The sequence below is a fragment of the Macrosteles quadrilineatus genome, unplaced genomic scaffold, assembly GCF_028750875.1.
Source record: "Macrosteles quadrilineatus isolate MER2022 unplaced genomic scaffold, UCM_ALF_1.0 Scaffold_8__2_contigs__length_117827958, whole genome shotgun sequence".
NCBI lineage: Eukaryota > Metazoa > Arthropoda > Insecta > Hemiptera > Cicadellidae > Macrosteles > Macrosteles quadrilineatus.
The window spans coordinates 36,745,350-36,766,597 of record NW_026542601.1 but is presented as its reverse complement, the minus strand read 5'-3'; the positions used below and the strand labels follow the sequence as shown (position 1 = coordinate 36,766,597).

Genomic DNA, 21,248 nt, shown 5'->3' with positions numbered 1-21,248 from the left:
AAATGGCCACCATTTTGTTTTGTGGATTTGAAAAATCTTCATAATTTTTTTGTAGCTTTTTCTATTTGTCATAAATGTTTGTGCAAAGTTTCCATTTCATATGTTTAACTATTCTTTAGAAAAAAATTAATAACTGAAAAAAACAAAATGGCGGCTGTGTGAGTAACTAAGGACTTCCAGACAATTTAAATATGTTATTTAGGTATGTTTCTTACCCAGGAACAATGCCCTAAAATATTGGTAGAGAGTTCCGGGACACCCTGTATATATATGTATCGGTATATTGTTATTTATTTTATATGTAATTTGGCAATGCCTATTCCTATATGTAACCACTTGGTCAATGACAATAAATTTCTTATTCTTATAATATGTTCAGAGAGTAAAGCTCACACTGTATAATGTTCTTCAAATAACACATTGGCCAAATTTTCATGACGTTTGGAATTAATTTAAAACTTATATAAAAGAATTAAATAAATATTTGGAGCTTAGTGTACGGAATTCGTGAGTTTTAATTTTCAATGTATGGTCAATTCTTTCGGCAATAGTTCTAGCAAAAGTAGCATTCAAAAACTAACGTTGTACCGTAATAGAGATTAAAATTAAAATAATATTAATAAATAATATTATGTAGAAGTCTAAATCTTCTCCTTCTGGGCAATAAATAATGTAAGATTAAATATTACGTAGTCAATATTTAAAGTATACAGCCTAATATTATAAGTACAAGAATATATTTCGTACAATTTCTGGTAAGGGAAATAATATTTCCTGTTTCGAAAGGTTTGTGTTACAAAAGCAAGCGACGCAGCGAAATGGAAAACTGATAAGGGAAAGCATTTTACTATAAAGATCCTTCGCTTATTTTTGTAAACGTATTAGAGTAACACTTAAGACGAATATCATAGAACTTAATATCACATTACATTAAACATCCTCAAAAAGCTTCTTACTTTGATTAAAACACACCGAAACTCAGGAAAAATATTTGTTTAAGTATTTGTTTAAGTCCCTGAGTAGGGTAAAAATGAGAGAGCTAGCACCACCGTGTTATTAAACGGCTGAGAGAACTGGCACGGGGAGAACGTACATGGGTGAGAGAGCTGGCACGGTGAGAGAGCTGGCACACGGTGTCGAAAGTTTCCGTCGGCGTGTCGGGGTGGACGGTTGAGAGAGCTGGCACCGCGGAGGCTGGCACACGGGAAAGGTGTCGGAGGTGTGTCGGTTTGGAAGGGTGTTTGTTACCTGATGTCGGGCGTACGACAAGATGTATTATAAATATTTTTATTTAAAACTCGATTTTTAAGGTGGTAACGTTTGACTGACAAACGCTTCTCGCTTCTGCCATTTAGTGTTGAGTGTAGATAGTTTTCCAAATGTGTGGAGTAAATAGAATGTTAAATTGTTAGCCTTATGTAAGAAATAATGGATAAATAATAATATCTTAATAAATTAATTTAAAAACACTTATGGTGGACTTAAAAGCGCTTTTATGGCATGTCATTTAACGATGACGTTGTTTACCATGAAAACAATTTGTTTAATAAGGATATTTGTACATTTATATCTGAAATTCATTTATATCATAAAACTACTGTTTGTATATTTAAATAAATATTTAGCGCTGAGCTGATAATTATCCTTGATGATGCAAGGCTTATCGTGGCGTGCAAAAACTCTTGATAGGGATTATCATGGATGCAGCATTAGTTTATCAAAACATAATAATTTGCGTAACCATTACAAAGTGCAGCGTTGCAGCGTGTGTGTTTAATGACTTCCGACTGATAACGTAAATACCACGTGTGGAGGTTAAGGTCAAAGACGTCATATCTTATCAGTATATATATAGATATATAATTCGCGCACACAAAATCATTATCATCATGTCTTCCTCCAACGCGCTGACCACACCCTCCACCTGGGACGTTTCCATCGTCGAGGGATCAGGCCTGGAGAGTCTTGAAGACCTCTACATTATCTTGAAGGCAGTGTTCCCTCAACCTAATGTTCAGGTAGGAAAAAAATAAAAATATTATTGATAAAAAACTTTAGATTTATAAACGTTATACTTTATATCTTTAAAATGTTTTCAACCAAATTCACCTAAGATTCAATAGTGATGATATGTTATATCACTATCTGATAAATACACTGTATATTAAACTTATTTGCAAGTAATAATACCCTAAATTAAATAATCATACTTATGAATTAAATTATCAATGTCAATTTCTATTTTTATATCTACATTTTGAATTATGATTATTTCAAAAATGATTGCCCAAAAAACTAAATTGTCATTGTATGGAACAAGAAGGCTTTAATTTATCGTTTCATGTTCATCATTATTTTCTTTGTTAATTAATGTTTAGGTTGATTAATTATTTTTTTACCTATAAATTAAACTTATGACTAAACCTATAACTAAACTTTGATATATTTCTAGATAAGGTACAGAAGATAACAGCACTTAATTTATTTTAACACACGTTTAAAAAATATTATAAATTAATTTTATTTTACATGTTTGTTTAAGTTTGAACGGAGGGATGACCAAACATACAGAGTACGGCTGCCGTATTGTGTGAAGCTCACATCGCTCCAGGCCAGGTTTGGGGAGTATGCTGGGGCAGTGACAATAATCTCCGCTGCGGCAGACCTCACGTTGGCTCAAACCAGACGCCTGGCTGAGCTGCGCTCGAAGATCATCAATAGTAAGAGATAGTGAAAAACCATCAATTACTATAGTACAATTCATCGTAGGGACTAGCCAATTATAGAAAAATACATTTTATAATTTGAATAAGAAATACTCCATATCATTGTCAAATATAAATTACTATTCTATTGTAATCTGTTAACGATGCAAAACTATCTTGCAACGATTAAACTCAAATTTTGTAAACCATGTAATACGTGGTACAGAGAATCTGACAATCACCCTGCAAGTAACACTCATTTAAAAAATACATTGGGCTATTTGCCAATTATTGAGACCGAGTCTGCTGCAAAATGTAGGCTTAAAACCTATTACTTAACAAATGGTGAAGGATACATCGATATAGGTAATTTTTTAAAATATCACACGAAACCTTTGATTATTTCAAAAATTCAAGAACACCTTCTTAAGTCGAAAACTCTGAAATGTAATATTATTTTAAAATGTATCTATGCAAGAACTGAAGGAGAAGAAGATGAAATCAAAGAACTGTCATTTAAGACTGCAAACGAGCCCATACTACTAGGTACAGATCTAAACACGTATTGTAAAAACGCTTTTGATAAACTTTTAACAGAACAATCAGAACACCAAGGTAAAGGTTCAGGATGGAGTCTAAAGAGTATTATAGGGCTGGAACTAAGAATTAATAAATACTATCCATTAAGAGGATGTAAACATATATCCTTACCAGCTTTCATTGCAAACAAGAAAGCTGTTGTAAATGTAAAGAATCAGGATGATTATTGCTTCAAGTATAGTATATGGGCGAAAAATGTACCTCGTAATCCACAAAGAGTCCGCAATTATATTGATAATGCAGAAATGAATGCAGCGTATGACTGGGACTGTATTAACTATCCTGTAAAACTTAAGTCAATACCTAAATTTGAACAGATAAACAATATGTCTATAAATATATTTGGAATAGAAAAGAAACACAATAGTGAGGAATATATTGTATATCCTATTAAAGTAACAAAACAAGAAAAAGATGATCACCGTGATTTATTACTATTGAAAAATGAAACAACATCTCACTATGTGTGGATTAAAAACTTTGATAAATTAGTAAGCGCGCAAACCTCTAACCACAACGGAAGAAAATTTGTTTGTAAATCATGTTTAATCCATTTTAATGATAAACCTACCTTCGATGTACATAAACAGCTATGTAACAATCATGAACCTGTTGCTGTAGAAATGCCTAATGAAGATAATTGTAAACTTAAATTTAAAAATTTCAAACACCAACAACAAGTCCCGTACATTGTATATGCTGATTTTGAAAGTATATTAATACAAAAAAGTCCATGTAATAATTGCAATTCTTTTACCTGTAAAAATCCCAATGAATGTTGTATTAACTGTTTCCGAGTCAACTGTAAAAATTTGAATCAATGCTGTTTGAACTGTAAAAGACCGAATTGTAAGAACTCCCACACCTGCAAAACTAAACATGCTACGCAAAATCAATCTACCTCTTCAACTGTTGACTATCAAAAGCACTTCCCATCAAGTTTTTGTTATTATGTTGTTTCAAGTAATGGTGAAAAATCAGAACCAGTCCTTTTTCGCGGAGAAAATGCTGTGAAGGTATTTTGCCAAAAGATCAGAGATGAAGCTCTTAAAGTGTACGAGACGTACAAAAATAAGTTGCCTATGGAGTTAACGGATGAAGAAGTGGACATGTTTGAACGTTCATCTTGCTGTCACATATGTGAAGAACAGTTTACTGCTGATAATTTAAGGGTTAGAGATCACGACCCTAATACAGGGAAATTTAGAGGTGCAAGTCATTCAAATTGTAACTTGTCATATCAAAATCCACACTTTTTGCCCGTAGTCTTGCACAATATGTCAAATTATGACCTCCATTTTATTATTAAAAGTCTCGATTATGATGAAATGGAAATAAAGGTAATCCCTAATACAGAAGAACGGTATATCTCTTTATCAAAGAAAGTTGCTGCTAGATTTGAAATTCGTTTTCTTGATTCGTACAAATTTATGTCTAGAAGTCTTGATGAACTAGTCAAAAATCTTGACAAAAATCAATTCAATGAAACACTTTCTTATTTCGGTTATGATAAACTTAATATTGTTACAAAAAAAGGCTGTTTTCCCTACGAATACATAGATGGCTGGGAAAAATTTAATGAGACTAGCTTGCCTTCTATTGATCAGTTTTACAGCTCTCTAAATAAGTCAGAAGTTGCTGTAGAAGATTATAATAGGGCTGTTGAGGTTTGGAACAAATTTAACTGTCAAACCTTAGGAGAATTTTCTGATATCTACCTTAAGACTGATGTGTTACTATTAAGCGATGTATTTGAAAATTTCCGAAAAGTTTGTAAATCCAATTATGGTTTGGACCCAGGTTGGTATTTCACAGCTCCTGGCCTTTCGTTCGACGCGTGTCTTAAATTGACTAAAGTTGAAATCGATTTGTTAACAAGCTATGAACAGTACATGTTCATAGAAGCTGGTATTCGTGGTGGTATTTCTATGTGCACTAAACGTTACTGCGAGGCATCAAATAAGTATTTAGTTTCAGAAACAAATCTTGACTCGGAATCACAACCTGGTGTCAAACCTATGGATCAGGGACTCTGGACAGTTGATAATTCAAACTTTATATTATTCCTAGATATAAATAACCTTTATGGGGCTGCAATGGGAGAAAGTTTACCGTTAAAGGACTTTAAATGGTTAACCCCTGTTGAAATTGATGAAGTAAAAAATAAAATTAATGATATTGGTGAAAATGATGAAGTAGGGTTTATACTTGAGGTAGATCTAGATTATCCGGCACATCTACATGAACAACACAACGACTTACCATTTTGCGCCCAAAGAAAAGTACCACCAGGTAGTAAACATTCAAAATTGTTAACAACTTTAGAACCTAAACGTAATTACATAATTCACAGCCAAGCGTTAAAACAGGCCGTAGAGCATGGATTGGTTTTGGTTAAAATCCATAGAGGTATGAAATTTGTTCAGTCTAAGTGGTTGTATGGATACATCGAAAAAAACACAACATTTAGAAAAAATGCGCAAAATGAGTTTGAAAAGGAGTTTTTCAAACTCATGAACAATTCGGTTTATGGCAAATGTATGGAAAACGTAAGAAACAGAATGAATATGGAAATAGTTTGTAGCACTAAAAGGCTCGATAAGCTTATTGCTAAGCCAAATTTTCGTGATAGAACTATATTTACAGAAAAACTGATAGCAGTTCATCTAAATAAAACTAAAGTAAATTTTAACAAACCCATTGCAGTAGGTATGGCTATTCTTGAACTAAGCAAAATCGTAATGTATAGATATTTTTATGATATTTTTCCTCGTGTATTTGGTCAAGGAAATGTAGAACTATTATATACAGATACGGATAGTTACCTTATAAATGTAAACTCAGTTGACGTATATGAGCAAATCAAGGAGAATATACATTACTTTGACACTAGTGAGTACCCAATAACACACGCTTGTTTCTCTCTCGATAATAAGAAAAGACTTGGTGTTATGAAAGATGAAACTTTATCAGTTCCCCTAAAGAAATTCATTGGTCTTAGGACAAAGCTATATACTACTCTTAGTAAGAATTATGATTGTAAGAAACGTGCTAAGGGTGTAAAGAAAAGTGTTGTTAAAAATGAAATAACTTTTCAGGACTACGAGAGAGCTTTGTTTTGTAATCAAAACCAGTACAAAGAAATGAATATAATTAGGAGTAGGAAACATGATGTATACACAACGAAAGTACGAAAACTAGCGTTATCGTCTCATGATGATAAAAGATTTGTATTAAATGATAATATCCATACCATGGCATATGGCCATTACAAACTAATTGAGAATAAAAAAAGGAAAATTGATTTACACAAAGAACTGATTGCAAAAAAAGCTAAAATGACCAATGATTCTTGTTAAGCTCAAATTATTTGTTAGATTTGTATGTAAGTTAATTTAGTTTTTTACTTTTCAGATAATGTTTTTTTGGAAACTGTACCGGTCAGGTACGAACAACTTTCTGTTGACGAGGGCTTCCTTAATATGCCTGAATACGAGAACATGGGTCGGGTTGCTATACCTCTGCACGCATTTTTCCCTTCCTGTATTTACACTATAACCTTAAATCCTGGAGAAAGAAAAACCATATCTGCGGGTATAAAAATTAGAATACCTGAAGGTTATGAAGGACAAATTCGACCGGTAGCATGGCAAGCGGAAACTTTCGGGGTGACAGTTTTAGACTCTCCAGCGTCTATTGACTCCAACCATACAGACGTAGTCAGGGTTAACCTAATAAATCATGGAAACGAGCCGTTCAGCATTAATTACTGTAGTCACATCGCGGATCTTGTCCTAATAAAGGTTGCTAGGGTGTGTTGGGTCTTAAACGGTGGTTCCGAAGATCACGATGATCCGGACTGTAAATTAGAGGAAATAATTGTTGACAATCATGTGTCTGTCATTGTAAGAAGGGACATTATCTAGTTACAAATAAATCAAGTAATTTGAGCTTTACAGTAAATTTATGTAAATAGTGGAATAATAGAAAGTATTATGACTGTAATGAAAAAAACTGTAAACTTAACTTATCTATTTAGTTTGATTGTTTATGTTTTTAATTACTGTAACCATTGAATCTTCAAATTAATACATAGATTTTTTTTCATAATTTTGTAAGTGTAACAATTATATTTGACATTTGTTATGTATATTTGTAATTTTGATATGTTTGTAAATAAATATAAATTATTTTGACATACAATCTGTGTTCAGTGTTATTTATTACCTACCTTGTTTCAGATTAATTTATCTCCCTTTCATTTATCTGATATAAATATATATTTATACACAATTAAATATTACGTCATGAATAAAAACATAGTTATATCAATCAAAATAAGAGAATAGCATCATTTGATGTTTGACTTTCAAGACGATGAAACCAAGTATCGACAAGTTTGGAGGTTATATAGGTTTTACTTCCAAAGAAAACGTTGTAGTAGGACCTTCAGGAATAGGTTTCAAGCTAACTGATAAACAAAATTTTAATATTGAAAACAAAAGGTTAACAAACGTAGGGGAAGCTGTCGATTCTAGTGATGCCGTTACTTTAAATTATATTTCATCAAAATGTCTATTGTTAGAGGATAAACAAGTTAATTTAAGAAAGAGAAAAATTGTTAATGTCAATGATCCTGAATCAGACATGGATGTTGTTAATAAGAGGTACTTTCAAAATAGTATGGACAAAGAACTACGAGATACTATTAAGTTTGATAGAAAGAAATTTATTATTGATTGCGAAAATCATAATATTAAAAATATATCAAACCCTGTAGATGGAAAAGATGCAATATCTCTCGATTATTTCAAAGCAATACTTTAATGTATGAAAATGGCAATTTTAATGCTAAAAGAATGAGAATTAACAATATTGGAGATCCTACCGAGTTAACGGATGTAGTTTCTAAACAATACATCGAAAATTATGTTAATTCACAGATTAATTTAAAATGTGTGACTTTTGGTATCAATGATGAAATTAATATGAAGAATAAACGATTGAGCTTTTTTAAAATTGAAAAAGATCCAACCGATGACTCTGATGCAATAAATAAACTTTATCTAGATAAAGAATTAGTTAGGGTAAATCAAATAATTAGCAAGACGGTGGAATCCTTCATTAAACCAGAAAAAGGAGAATTAAACTTTAAAAAGTTTATAATTAATATAAATGAAGCCATAAATAATTATTCTCCCATTACTTTAGGTCAGGCAAGAACACTCATGCAGAAGTATTTATACATTGATGACAAAAGTGAAGTAAATATCAATAATTCAATAATAACAAATGTCAAAAAGCCAATTGAAAGACATGATGTTGCAAACAAAGAATATGTAGATGAAACAGTACGAAGCAACAATACAACTTTAGTTGAAGTGGTACTGAGGGAAATGATAAAGGATTATATTAAACCTGATATGAATGGTGTCATAGATTTAAAAAAGTATAATATTCAATTGGTTGTCAAAGCGAGCGAGAATGAAAATTCGCCTGTGACTCGTAAACAATTAGATGCTTTCAAAAACAGGATAAACTCTGATATGTCACGTATTGATGAAAAGCTTAAGGTTTTTTATCCAGCTTCTTCGTTGACTGCAAGGTCCCGAAATAGAGAAGGTAAGCCCATATCAGATGTCATGAGTGCAATGATAAATGACTTAGCTTATCTTAGGTCTGAAATAAAAACCTTGAAAGAAAGTAAATCAACAGAAGATGATGATAAAGACGACTTTTGGGATAGGGTAGGTAAGTTGAATAGCAAGTAGGACTGGTCATCAGTATGGTTCTGAGCTTCAAACGAGGAGGAGGTCTAATTAATAAGCTTATTGATAACCTACCTTTTGAGGCACATCTGTTGGGTGGATACCAATTTTGTGGGGCTGGTACTAAATTGGAGAAACGTCTGGCAAGGGGCGACAAAGGGATCAATCCACTTGATAGTTACTGCAAGGAACACGATATAGCATACGCTCAGAACAAGGATTTAACGAGTAGACACAAAGCTGACAGGCTGCTGGCCGATAGGGCGTGGACGAGAGTATCGGCTCCGGACGCTAAACTCGGTGAAAAGGTAAACGCTTTTTTAGTAACGAACGCTATGAAAGCAAAACTTAAACTCGGTGCTGGTATGAAGAAATCGAAGTCAGAAAGTGTTACAAAGAAAAGGCAGAAAAGGAGTCCGAAACATGACAGTAAGAATGGAAATACACAGAAGAAACACCTCAAGGATGCTATACTGGCGGCTAAAAACGAACTTAAAAAGAGTAAAAGCAAAGAACTTAAGGTATTGGTTCCTGCAGCGTTGAAAGCTGCAAGAAATGCGATGAGGGGTGGTAAAAAGGATCAAATAAAAAAACCTAGAATCATACCCATACCCAAATCTGGAGGAGCGTTACCGTTCCTGTTGCCATTATTTGCCGGACTGTCTGCCATCGGAAGTCTGGCCGGCGGAGCTACCTCAGTGTATAAAGCCATAAACGAAGTTAACAGAGCAAGAAAGGAAAATGTAAGTGACGTTAAGATTAAAACAGGAAAAGGATTGTATTTGAGACCATACAAACAAGGGATGGGTATTTTTTTAGATCAAACGCACTAACCAATCTGGATTTGGAAAGGTATGCTAAACGATTGAAAATACCTTACTTTAGAGGAGTATTCTCTAAGGATAAACTGCCTTTGCATCCATGGAATAAAGAAGCGATAATCATAAACTTAGACGATGATGATGGGCCCGGGACTCATTGGGTCGCTTTACGTAAAGATGGATCACATGCAAAGTATTACGACAGTTTTGGGAACCTCAAACCACCAATGGAAGTTATACATTATTTAAAAAACTGTATTATTTTGTATAACTATGTTAGGGATCAAAATTTTAACACTGAAATATGTGGACAGTTGTGTTTGAAATTTCTGTCTGATTGTAATTAAAATATTCTCCAATAACTATCTCAGTCATTATTTGACCATCGTACAAGCAACATGTCTCACCTATTTGTAATTTCGGGAAATAGTTCACTCTTAAGCTGTGAAATATTCCCCAAAATTGAACTAGAAAATGATCGAGATTACGTGTTAGGGTTCATCAATTTTGAAACATTTAATTCAATTCCAAATGTTGAGGAAGGGTGTAATATGTTTTATTATCTTACCGATAAAAATGAAGAGGTGGGTATAGAAATACCTACTGGATCATATGAAGTTAAAGATTTGCAAAAGTATTTACGAAAGGTTCTTGGAGATAAGAGAGGTGAAACAGAAACTGACATCGATACTAGCTTATCATACAAAAATGCGTATCCCATTAATCATGATGTACTGATAACAATTCAACCAAACAATAATACGTTAAAAAGTGAGATAAAGTGTTCCAAAGACATCGACTTCACTCCTTCAGACTCAATAGGTCCTTTATTAGGTTTCAAAAATAGAAAATTAAACAAGTTTTTCACTCATGTGTCGGATGGAACGGTAAACGTCTTAAAAGTCAATACTATAAACGTGGAGTGTAATATAATTACGTCTTCGTTTGTAAATAGTAATCCAAGTCATGTGATACATACATTCTTTCCCACTGTTCCACCAGGATTTAAAATAGTTGAAACTCCCGCCAATATAATCTATCTTCCAATCAACACAAGGACGATTGATAACATATCCCTTAAAATAACTGATCAAAATGGTAAACCTATCAATTTCCGTGAAGAAACCATCACAGTAACATTACATCTTAAACGTTTGTAATCATGCCTATGATCTTCACCCCAGTTAAGAACATACCGTATTTGAAAACCGTGAACATTTCTACACCGGACACCGTGAAGAGAGGTTCTCTTTCTAAGAGTAATAGAGACTTTTTAGTATCATTAGGCTTAAAAATTAAACATGGCTGGTAGTATATTACAAGTAAGAGAGCAAATTTACTTTGACGAATCGATAAATAAAATAGAAGTACACGCACATCAACCATATGCTAATTCTTCATTCAACAATAATGATGAAATTAGAATACCAATCCAACATCAAGATATCTATACGTATCCCTGCAACAGTACTCTCTACATCGAGGGGGTGGTTAAATCAACAAATACAAAATTCATTAATAACGGATATGCTTATTTATTTGATGAAATACGATACGAAATCGGTGGAGTTGAAATAGATAGGGTGAAAAACGTTGGAATTACAAGTACAATGAAAGGTTATCTGTCTTTTAATGATAGTGACATTAAAATGTTAACTAATGCAGGCTGGACGAGTGAAAAAGGTAGTTTATTGACTCTCAAAGAAGACAGTACAAATAAAGGTACTTTCTATTTTAATGTCTGCATTCCTCTTAAGATTTTAATTGGGTTCGCTGAGGATTATAATAAAATTATATTAAACGTTAAACAGGAACTTATACTTATAAGATCAAGAACTGACCTAAATGCTATGCTTGGTGAGGTTAAGACTGAAACAGGAGCTGCAGGTACAAGTACAAGTATCGAGCCAACGATGGACATTAACATCAAGAAAATTCAATGGAGAGTTCCCTACGTATTCCCATCAGATCAAGAAAAACTATCTTTACTCAAAGTTATTGAAAAAAATCAATCAATTTTCATCAATTTTAGAACATGGGAGCTTTATGAATATCCTTTATTACCACAATCAAATAGACAGACATGGAATGTAAAAACATCAACTCAGTTGGAAAAACCACGATATGTTGTATTAGCATTTCAAACGGACAGATCAAACAATATCAAAAAAAATGTCAGCGAATTTGATATATGTGACGTTTCAAATGTAAAACTTTATTTGAATTCAGAGTGTTACCCGTATGACGATATGAACCTTGATCAGTCCAAGAATCAGCTAGCGATTCTTTATGAAATGTATGTAAAATTTCAAGAAAACTACTATTTTAAAAAGGGCGAACCCCTATTCACATATAGTGAATTTGTAACACATGCTCCGTTAATTGTAATCGATTGTTCCAGACAAAACGAATCCATAAAATCAGGACCAGTGGATATAAGATTAGAGTTTGAATCGAAAAGTACAATCGCAGCTAAAACTACAGCATATTGTTTAATATTACACGATCGTGTCGTTGAATACAACCCGATGACAAGTTTGGTAAAAAAGTTAGTATGAGGTGAAAAAAGGAAAACAAAAGGTCAGGAACAAGGTCAAGGGTTAGTAGGTTGAGATTAAACAAGTTGTAACGTGATAATTCACAATTTTTATTCCAGTTGCTAACAAGATGTCGAACAGAACAGTCGTATGTGATATCCAAGGGTTCCGTGGACTAAAAAATGAGTTCATCGTGAAGGAAGCAGCTTTTCTCACAACTTCAGGTAGTAAAGTGCAATCGATTATTTTCAAACCACCTTTTCCATATACAGCGTTACCTGAAACACAACAAAAGGTTGCAACATGGGTTAAGCAATTCTGTCATGGAATTGACTGGAATGACGGTTACACTCCATATTTCGAAATGAAGAATATTTTTAACAGGATATTAGGATCTTACGATGTTGTATTAGTCAAAGGTATGGAAAAAAAGATTTTTATTGAAAATACTTTATCGAATAAAACTGTGTCCGTGCGGGATATGGATGAAATTTGTTGTCCAAGAATCAACGATCTGAGAAAACAGATGAGCTTTAGAAAGTGTTTTTACCATTCTCGAACGACTGATCAATGTGCAAGTGAAAATGTTAGACTGTTGTTACACTGGTATATAAACAAGGTTGAAAAGAAATCCACATTATTGGAGATCGAAGACAAAACAGTTGACAAGATTGGAGAAATTATTGATAAATTCAATACGCTTGATAAATACGGTAACAGAACTTTAGCCAATTTAAAAATACAAGAAATATCTTACCTACCGAAAGAGTATTTTGTACATCACGTGTCCCCGAGTGACCTATGGCACGTGTGGGACCTTCTCCCAGATCACAAAAAAGATAAGCTAAAGGATATAATTTACTGCTATGAACATTACAACTCCTCAGGTGCGGGTACAGATCACATCGACGGAAAACCTCAGAGAAAAGAAAATTGTGCAAGATGTACGCAATCGAATTAGAGCTTTTTATTCAAAGTAATCCACAAATCGTTCAACATTTTAACGGAATATTTCACGCTGAAGGTAGAATACCTTCATACATCAACTATCCCTCATCATATATATTCAATACTGGAGACCGATGGGTAGCCGTTTACATTGACGAATTTCATCGGGGTGAATATTTTGATAGTTTCGGTTTACCTCCACCTTACAAAATATTTCTCTTCATTCAAAATGCTACTGAAAAATGGAGTTACAATCGACATCGAATACAGAGTGAATCATCAGACTACAGTGGATACTACACTTTGATGTATCTGATCCATCGATCTTCTGGGCAAGACATTGAGGGGTTTACATCATTATTTTCAGACTGCACAGACGAGGAGAAAGATAAGCGTATCGGTGATCTGTTTTCAAAAAGCTTTAATAGTTCAAAAATTAAGTCAGTAAAACTTGCTGTAGAAAAAATGAAATCTTTATATCATAGGATGGAAAATAGAACCATGTGGAAATAAAATAGTTTTCATTTATATTTTTTCGTTTATTATTTATATTCCCTTGTGTACTACTTATAAGATTACATAAGAATTTAAGAATGCCGATCAATCTCATTTCTGCATAGAACGTGGTAAGAGAAGGTTATCTCATAATAATGAAGGTGATTAATCAAAAACAAAAATTAAACATTGAAAGTTTTGATTTAAAACCGGTTGATAATAGACGAAGACATAGTGGGCTCCTTCCAAATCAAATCAGATGTTTAATTACAGGACCATCATCTTGTGGGAAAACTGCTGTGATGTTAAGCCTAATTACAGATCCTAATGGATTAAAATTTGAAAACATATATGTTTACTCAAAGTCCTTATATCAACCAAAATACCAGTTTTTGGAAAACGTTTTAAAAAATGTAAAAGGAATTGGTTATTATAAATTCTCTGAAAATGAAGAAGTAATTCAACCTTCTGAGGCTAAGAAACACTCGGTGTTTGTGTTTGATGATATAATATGTGATAAGCAAAACAACGTAAGTGCATTTTTTAGTATGGGTCGACACAAAGACGTGGATTGTTTTTATCTTTGTCAATCTTATTCCAGAATTCCGAAGCAGTTAATTAGAGATAATGCTAATATGATAATTGTTTTTAAACAGGATAATAATAATCTTAAACATGTTTATAACAATCATATTAATCCCGACTTAACATTTACGGAATTTGTAGATATGTGTCAAATTTGTTGGAATAAAAAATTTGGATTTTTCGTAATCGATAAAGAAAGTGATCTGAACAATGGTAGATATCGCAATGGGTTCGATAAATTTTTTATAAGGTAATATTGTATGTGATACCACACAGTCTTCATCCAACTTCGAAAGGAAATGGATGTTAAAAAGGAGTTAATCAAAACAAGTAATACGGTAAGAAAAAAATATTTAGCACTGAAACGAGGTATTGTGGATGAAGAAGAAATATTCAAAAAGAAATTTAAACCTATCGTCGATCCTATTAGTGAAATAGTAAAAAATATTGAAGAGAAAAAGAAAAAAAAGAGTGACAAGAATTCATCAATTCTTGATAGTGAACAAACTCCGTCGTCATCACTTAAAGTTATGAATGAAAGCAAACCTTCACAAATTCAAACCAATGAATCATTATCAGAAGAATCGGATTCCAATAGTGAACATGATGAAAACGAAGAAAATTTTAACGATTATATCAATAAATCTATTAACGATAGTAAAAATGAAATGGATCATACGTATGGTGTATATTTAGGTGATAATGATGAATGGATGATTGGAAATAGTAAAATTAACTACGATCCATCTGATAGTTTCATTAAAATAAAAGGTCAAAAATTTAAACCAACAATTGGTTTGTTGGAACTTATGTTTAAGAAGAAACCAAATAAGACACTTATCACTAAAGATGATCTGAATTCTTTTAAAGATATATTACTGCTTACAAATGCTCATTTAGTGAGACATTCTGATGGAGAGAAGGTTCAAGCTACAAATACATTTAAATACAGAAACTATATAAAAAATATTTTTAAGAAAGGGAGTGGGTTAAAAACTCCCTATTTAAAATTGGATACTTATCCATGTGCTCCAGACTATGTGCATTATGATAATATAAATGAAATTGTGGACAGGCTGCGATTATTGAAATTATCAGAGATTTCAGGTAATACTAGTCACAATAACGAAGTTATAAATATAATATCAGAGCTCAGAGATAAAGGAGTTATAGAGTAACTAATATTATGGGTATAAAAGAAGATATTGCTAACGAGTTACATAAGTCGGTAAGAAAGAATTTTCCTCGACGAAAGGTAGTTGTGAAAGGGTTTGACGACCTTTGGCAGTGTGATTTAATTGATATGACAAAATATTACAAGGTCAATAAGGGATTCAAGTATATAATCACAGTAATTGACGTTTTTTCAAAATATGCTTGGTCAAGACCTCTCAAAACTAAAACCAGTAAAGAGGTTACTTTTGCAATGGAAAACATATTAAAACAGGGAAGGGTTCCAAAAAATTTACAATCCGATTTAGGAACAGATTTCTACAATTCCGAGTTTAAAAAGTTGATGGGTGATTATAAAATTAACCACTATTCTACCTACAGCATTTTAAAGTCGAGCGTGGCAGAAAGATTTAATCGCACGTTAAAAAATCTTATGTGGAAAAAATTTACAATTAATGGTACTTACAATTGGATCGACATACTAGACCAACTAATGGACTTCTACAATACAAAGAAACATTCGACTATAAAAATGAAGCCGTGTGACGTATCAAAGAAGAATGAAATGGAATTACTAAAGACCATTTATTCATATAAACAACCCAAACTACGAATGATACCTAAGTTTGAAATTAACGACTACGTCCGCATTAGCAAATATAAAGGGGAATTCGCCAAGGGATATACTCCGAATTATTCCACAGAAATATTTCGCATCACGCAAGTAGTTCCGACAGAACCCGTCACTTACAAGTTGGTAGATGCCGAGAACCAACCCATTGCCGGAGGATTCTATCAAGAAGAGCTAACTAAGGTTAAACATAAAGACGTTTACTTAGTCGAAAAGATTCTCAAGAAGAAGGATGATAAAGTGTTTGTAAAATGGCTTGGTTTTCCTTCGTCCAAAAACTCCTGGATTCAAAAAGATAATATTGTTTAACATGATATATAATAGACATTTTTTATACTGTAGTACTACTGCTTATTGTGAATAAATATATACTAAACTCAAAAACATTTCTTTTATTACATATATAAATTACAATTAAATATAGTAAAAATAAATTATCCTAATATACTTACCTTCGTCAGTCCCGAACCCGGTCCCGTGGCGTCGAAGCCCGAGACGATAACCGCTCGTCAACCTGAAACATGACCTACACAACCTACCTCGTATCGATATCAGTATAAAGACTTGCTTCAGATTGTAAACAAATAATTGGTATATAAATTAGACATCTTATCTGTTGTTTGACTCAAATGAATTGATGATGCACTCGCAGTTATCACTATCGCATGTTTTCTGCAACGTCACGATAAGCCACGATGCAAATCCATTAAGCGCTTATCTAAATACTATACAATCTGTAAATTGTTTAACTTATTTTAAAATACAACATATGTCAGTCCTAAGATTTTTTAAACAGATGAAACTAATATTTTATATATATATTTTTTTAATCACGTGGTAGTTTTTAAAATATAAGTTTCGAACACAAATTCCCAAACAAAATATGTCACATATTTGTGGAAACAACCTCAACGTTAAATGATATACGAGCGCATGCCATAAAATCGCTTGCGATTCCACCATAATCGTTTTTAAATTAATCTATATAAACATATTATTTATCCATTATTCCTTACATCAGGCTAACAATTAAACACTCTATTTATTCCACGCATTTGGAAAACTATCTACACTCAACACTAATTGACAAAAGCGACAAGCGTTTGCGAGTTAATCATCACCACCTTAAAAATCAAAATGTTAATTTAAATATTTATAATACATCTTGTCACACCTGTACCCTCCACGGTGTCAGCTCTCTCGTCCGTCCACCACGACACACCACCGACACCTTTCCCGTGTGCCAGCCTCCGCGGTGCCAGCTCTCTCAACCGTCCACCCCGACACGCCGACGGAAACTTTCGACACCGTGTGCCAGCTCTCTCACCGTGCCAGCTCTCTCACCCATGTACGTTCTCCCCGTGCCAGTTCTCTCAGCCGTTTAATAACACGGTGGTGCTAGCTCTCTCATTTTTACCCTACTTCCCTGTTATCATACAAGAAAAATGTTTCGCTTTTATGATAACTCTCAGGCATTTACCTGTTTGTAAAATCAACGGTGTTTATGTGTACTACCACTACGCCGTAAACCCACATAAAATTGTCAGTAGGTTAGTGCCTTCAATTCTGTTGATACTAGTTTACAAGCATTCCTGTACTGCGGGAAAAGATTACATATTGACAGGGCTGATACAGCTATTTTATAGATATTTTGCGGCAATGAATTTGTATTATTGAATAGTTTTGAATGTTTGGATTTTGAAATTTTTAAAGTGTGGAAAATTTTCTATTATTGTATTTTGACATGAAAGATCCGATTCAGCTGTCTTTGGTCACTAGTTTCTAAAAATTGGCCCTAAAAAGGATATAAATACCTGAACAGCTTGTCTATTTCAGCAACTAAACTATCTTCCGAAAATTTATCCAGCGCTCATTTTTGAGATAAAATTGTTATTTTTTAAGTTACTCCTCATTCTCATCATTAAGTGTTTTTTTTTTTTACAAATGGATGTATCCATAAATGTTGTTCAAAATAAATAAATTCAAACAGAAACAAGGCGTTTCCTAATTTTGTTTGTGTGCGTGTGTGAAACTTGCAAGTCAATAATAATCGAAAAACGAATTAGAAATATAACTAAACAGTTAGTAAACGCGAATAAGTTTGTATTATTTAAGCAGCTATTTGTTATTTATGAATTTTAATTTCTTAATCCATTAATTAACATTATGGAACATACTTCGTACCTACATCATTTTCTATCTGAGAATAGTTATTAAATTATTTTTTTAGTATACAGGACACAATTAAATTTATTTCAAGTACAATTTCAATTTCACAGAATAAACAAAATTTAAACCACCTATAATGTCATTCAAAGTCATTTTAAAGATTTGTATGTATTCAGAACTTGTATCAACTAATGAAAGCGCATTTAAAAATACCAAGAATTAAAAGTAATTGACTACGCTATAATAAAAATTATGAATTGTTCATTATAATCGATACATGAATGACGTCTTTTTCCCTTGTCACGACAATGAGTTCCTCAATGGAATTACGTCACGTAGTAAAATTACTACTACTTAATTACACATGATTAATCATCAATTAAAAATAAACCGACAAGAAGTCAACACTAGGAAGCAGCGATAATATCCACCCTTTATAAGGGAAGCACTGCGCCCAAGGGTATAATAAATTTCATCCTACCTTATTTTTATCCAAATCGTGAGAAGAAATATCCTTCCTAGAATCTTTGGACAGCTTTTCCAACAGTATTACACACTTGAAAAATAACAAACAAGTTTGTAATTCACAAATATATCACATTTCACGGTTAATTTTTACAAAGAAACACAAAATGTTGAACGTTTTGTAGGTTAGTAGAGACAAAATTCGGCCGGTGGCAGCCATTTTGTATTACCCGGACCAGCTGACGGTGTTATCGATTGTTTACTACTTCTCCTTTGCCACCCCATATAGCTATCGAATAGTACTTTGCAACATTCGATAGTAGTCGAGTGAAAATATCGAACTAGGTGAAAATTAATGACTGCAATATTTTGATAAAATCGTGGATGCTGTTTTTGTTTGGGATGATGACATTCTAATTTAGCAGGGGGTGTAGTTTTCTGTAGATTTAATTCTAAACCAATATTGTTTGGTTTTCATCACGTAAAAAAATAACAGTAAAAGGCTAAAAAATCAAAATTGTCGAATCGGAAAGTACTATCTTATGTCATTGATAATAACCATACTGGATTGTTTTTAAGTCGTGGAAAAATGGTTTTGAATATAATTTAAAATACAATAGAAGAAGCAATTTTTAGCCCGGTTACTTAAGTAATTCTACTGAATAAATTAAGGATAAGCAAAATGATTACCTTTTTATGACTTATTATATTAGCCTATTCGGAAGGGAAACTTACAAGGCCTCAAACAACCAACAAAAAATTGACAATCTAAGTAATTTTGAAACCATAATCATGCGTTAGCTGGCTACAGTAAAGTGTTTATCTAGATTTTTAATCTTCTTTGCTACTGTTATGATTTACGGACGAATTTCTACACACATTGCAAAGTGGTTCTGGGGACTAAAGAGCAGTAACTATTCTTGTTAACCAACTTTGAAATCATGTGAAACTTGAAAGGCGTCTTGTCGTTAAAAATATAACATCTTTTATGGTCTTTAAAAACTTTGCTAGTATGTGTAGGATAAACTAAAAGAGGAATAGAACTTGAATGGTAGCAAACTCTAGGAAATTATAATAATTCAACTAAACTGTACATTTTGAGGAAAAACTGGCTAAGCTGGTTGATCTGGATGGAATATCTACTTCTGAGTTATTTAATGGTACAATAAGAATAATCAAACTCATTTCCAGAAAAAAATATTGTGAAAACTAATTATTGAAATCTGGACGTGTGTGTAGTCTATAATAAGACAGAATAGTTCTTTCAGCGATACTAAATAAAAAAGAAAATATTTTATTCAACGATAAATAATAAATTTACATCCAAACCTAATTTATTATATTAATAACCGTCCGAACACGGCAGCAAGTTTACGTACAAAAATGTAGGTTGCATTACGGTAGTAATCGGTTGTAAGAGTAGTCGATACTGCGAGTATTCGATTGCTTCAATCGATAGTATATCGCCACCCTCTCAACTCCCCCAGACAATTCATTCAACCTACTATTAATAACAGGCTACGTTTTATTTCACCTCTGACTTTTGAATTATGTATGTCTTTCAGAAAGGGCATTAGGTGATGATGTGCACTTCAATTTGACCTTGGTGATTTGTTTTTCTCTTTCTTTCAGCTTTAAGCTTTTCACAGTTGGAATATTTTGGTAAACATATTTGTTTCAAATTACGAATAAATAAAATGGAAAATGCTATGGGAATACTAAAATGATTTAAGGGTTGTCGATTGGCTCAGGCTATGAATAGAACTATTGATTGTTATTTATATTGTTATATTTTGTTAGAATTGTAGTTTGCTGATAGTAGTAATGTCAGAAAATAAAAACGCTACATTTTTTTAAATTCTACTTAAAATAAACAACCGCGATAACAGGTCTCTCACAGGGATTATCTTTACCTATTGAGATTTGTTAACTGTTATCAAGGTACAAAGTTTGCACATGTGGTTACTGTTACTGGATAGATGTATTATAATACAAAACCGATGGTGGTTTTGAACATTATTATGAGAAAATTATTATTGGGAGAGTTACTATTGATGCAACACTGTTCTGTGGATTTTTATTTAAGCACTACGCATTTCAGTTGTGAAAACAATCAAATGTATGTGTGTGTGTGTCCGTGAAGGATAACTTGAGTATTTTCCGTCTGATTTTGATAAAATTTGGTTTAAAGGTGTGAGGGGGGATTAACTTGAATGAGTTCGCGAACCAGCATGATCGGACCAGGGGTACGGGGTTTAACGGGATGTTTTATGGGAAAAAATTGGTTTTTATAATTTTTTACCCTTAAAACACCAAATTTATCAATTTTTCTCCAGACATTTTTTAAAGAA

The 21,248-nt window shown here is 32.8% G+C and overlaps 3 protein-coding genes across 3 annotated transcripts in view; 2 read left to right on the top strand and 1 right to left on the bottom strand.

Moving 5' to 3' along the window:
* LOC128999342 (caskin-2-like) overlaps positions 1-19,025 on the bottom strand; it is a 242,594-nt gene extending 223,569 nt beyond the window's left edge. The window contains exon 1 of the mRNA XM_054425793.1: positions 18,914-19,025. The gene's annotated coding sequence lies outside the window, so the exon portion shown is untranslated. The remainder of the gene's footprint in view (positions 1-18,913) is intronic.
* On the top strand, positions 1,864-2,935 carry LOC128999343 (uncharacterized). The gene is made up of 2 exons (XM_054425794.1): positions 1,864-2,018; positions 2,543-2,935. Exons 1-2 carry the CDS (start codon positions 1,890-1,892, stop codon positions 2,729-2,731), a joined length of 318 nt encoding a protein of 105 aa, XP_054281769.1. The 5' UTR covers positions 1,864-1,889; the 3' UTR covers positions 2,732-2,935.
* LOC129000323 (uncharacterized) lies at positions 16,246-16,572 on the top strand. The gene has a single exon (XM_054427285.1). The coding sequence runs from the start codon at positions 16,246-16,248 to the stop codon at positions 16,570-16,572; it is 327 nt and encodes a 108-aa protein (XP_054283260.1).
* Positions 19,026-21,248: the final 2,223 nt, after the last annotated feature.

What these genes read in the sequence shown, in the direction of transcription:
- LOC128999343 (XM_054425794.1), top strand. Translation starts at nt 1,890, where the DNA reads ATGTCTTCCTCCAACGCGCTGACCACACCCTCCACCTGGGACGTTTCC. An exon ending in TCCCTCAACCTAATGTTCAG is followed by an intron (nt 2,019 to 2,542) that starts GTAGGAAAAAAA and finishes TGTTTGTTTAAG; the next exon opens with TTTGAACGGAGGGATGACCA.
- LOC129000323 (XM_054427285.1), top strand. Translation starts at nt 16,246, where the DNA reads ATGATACCTAAGTTTGAAATTAACGACTACGTCCGCATTAGCAAATAT.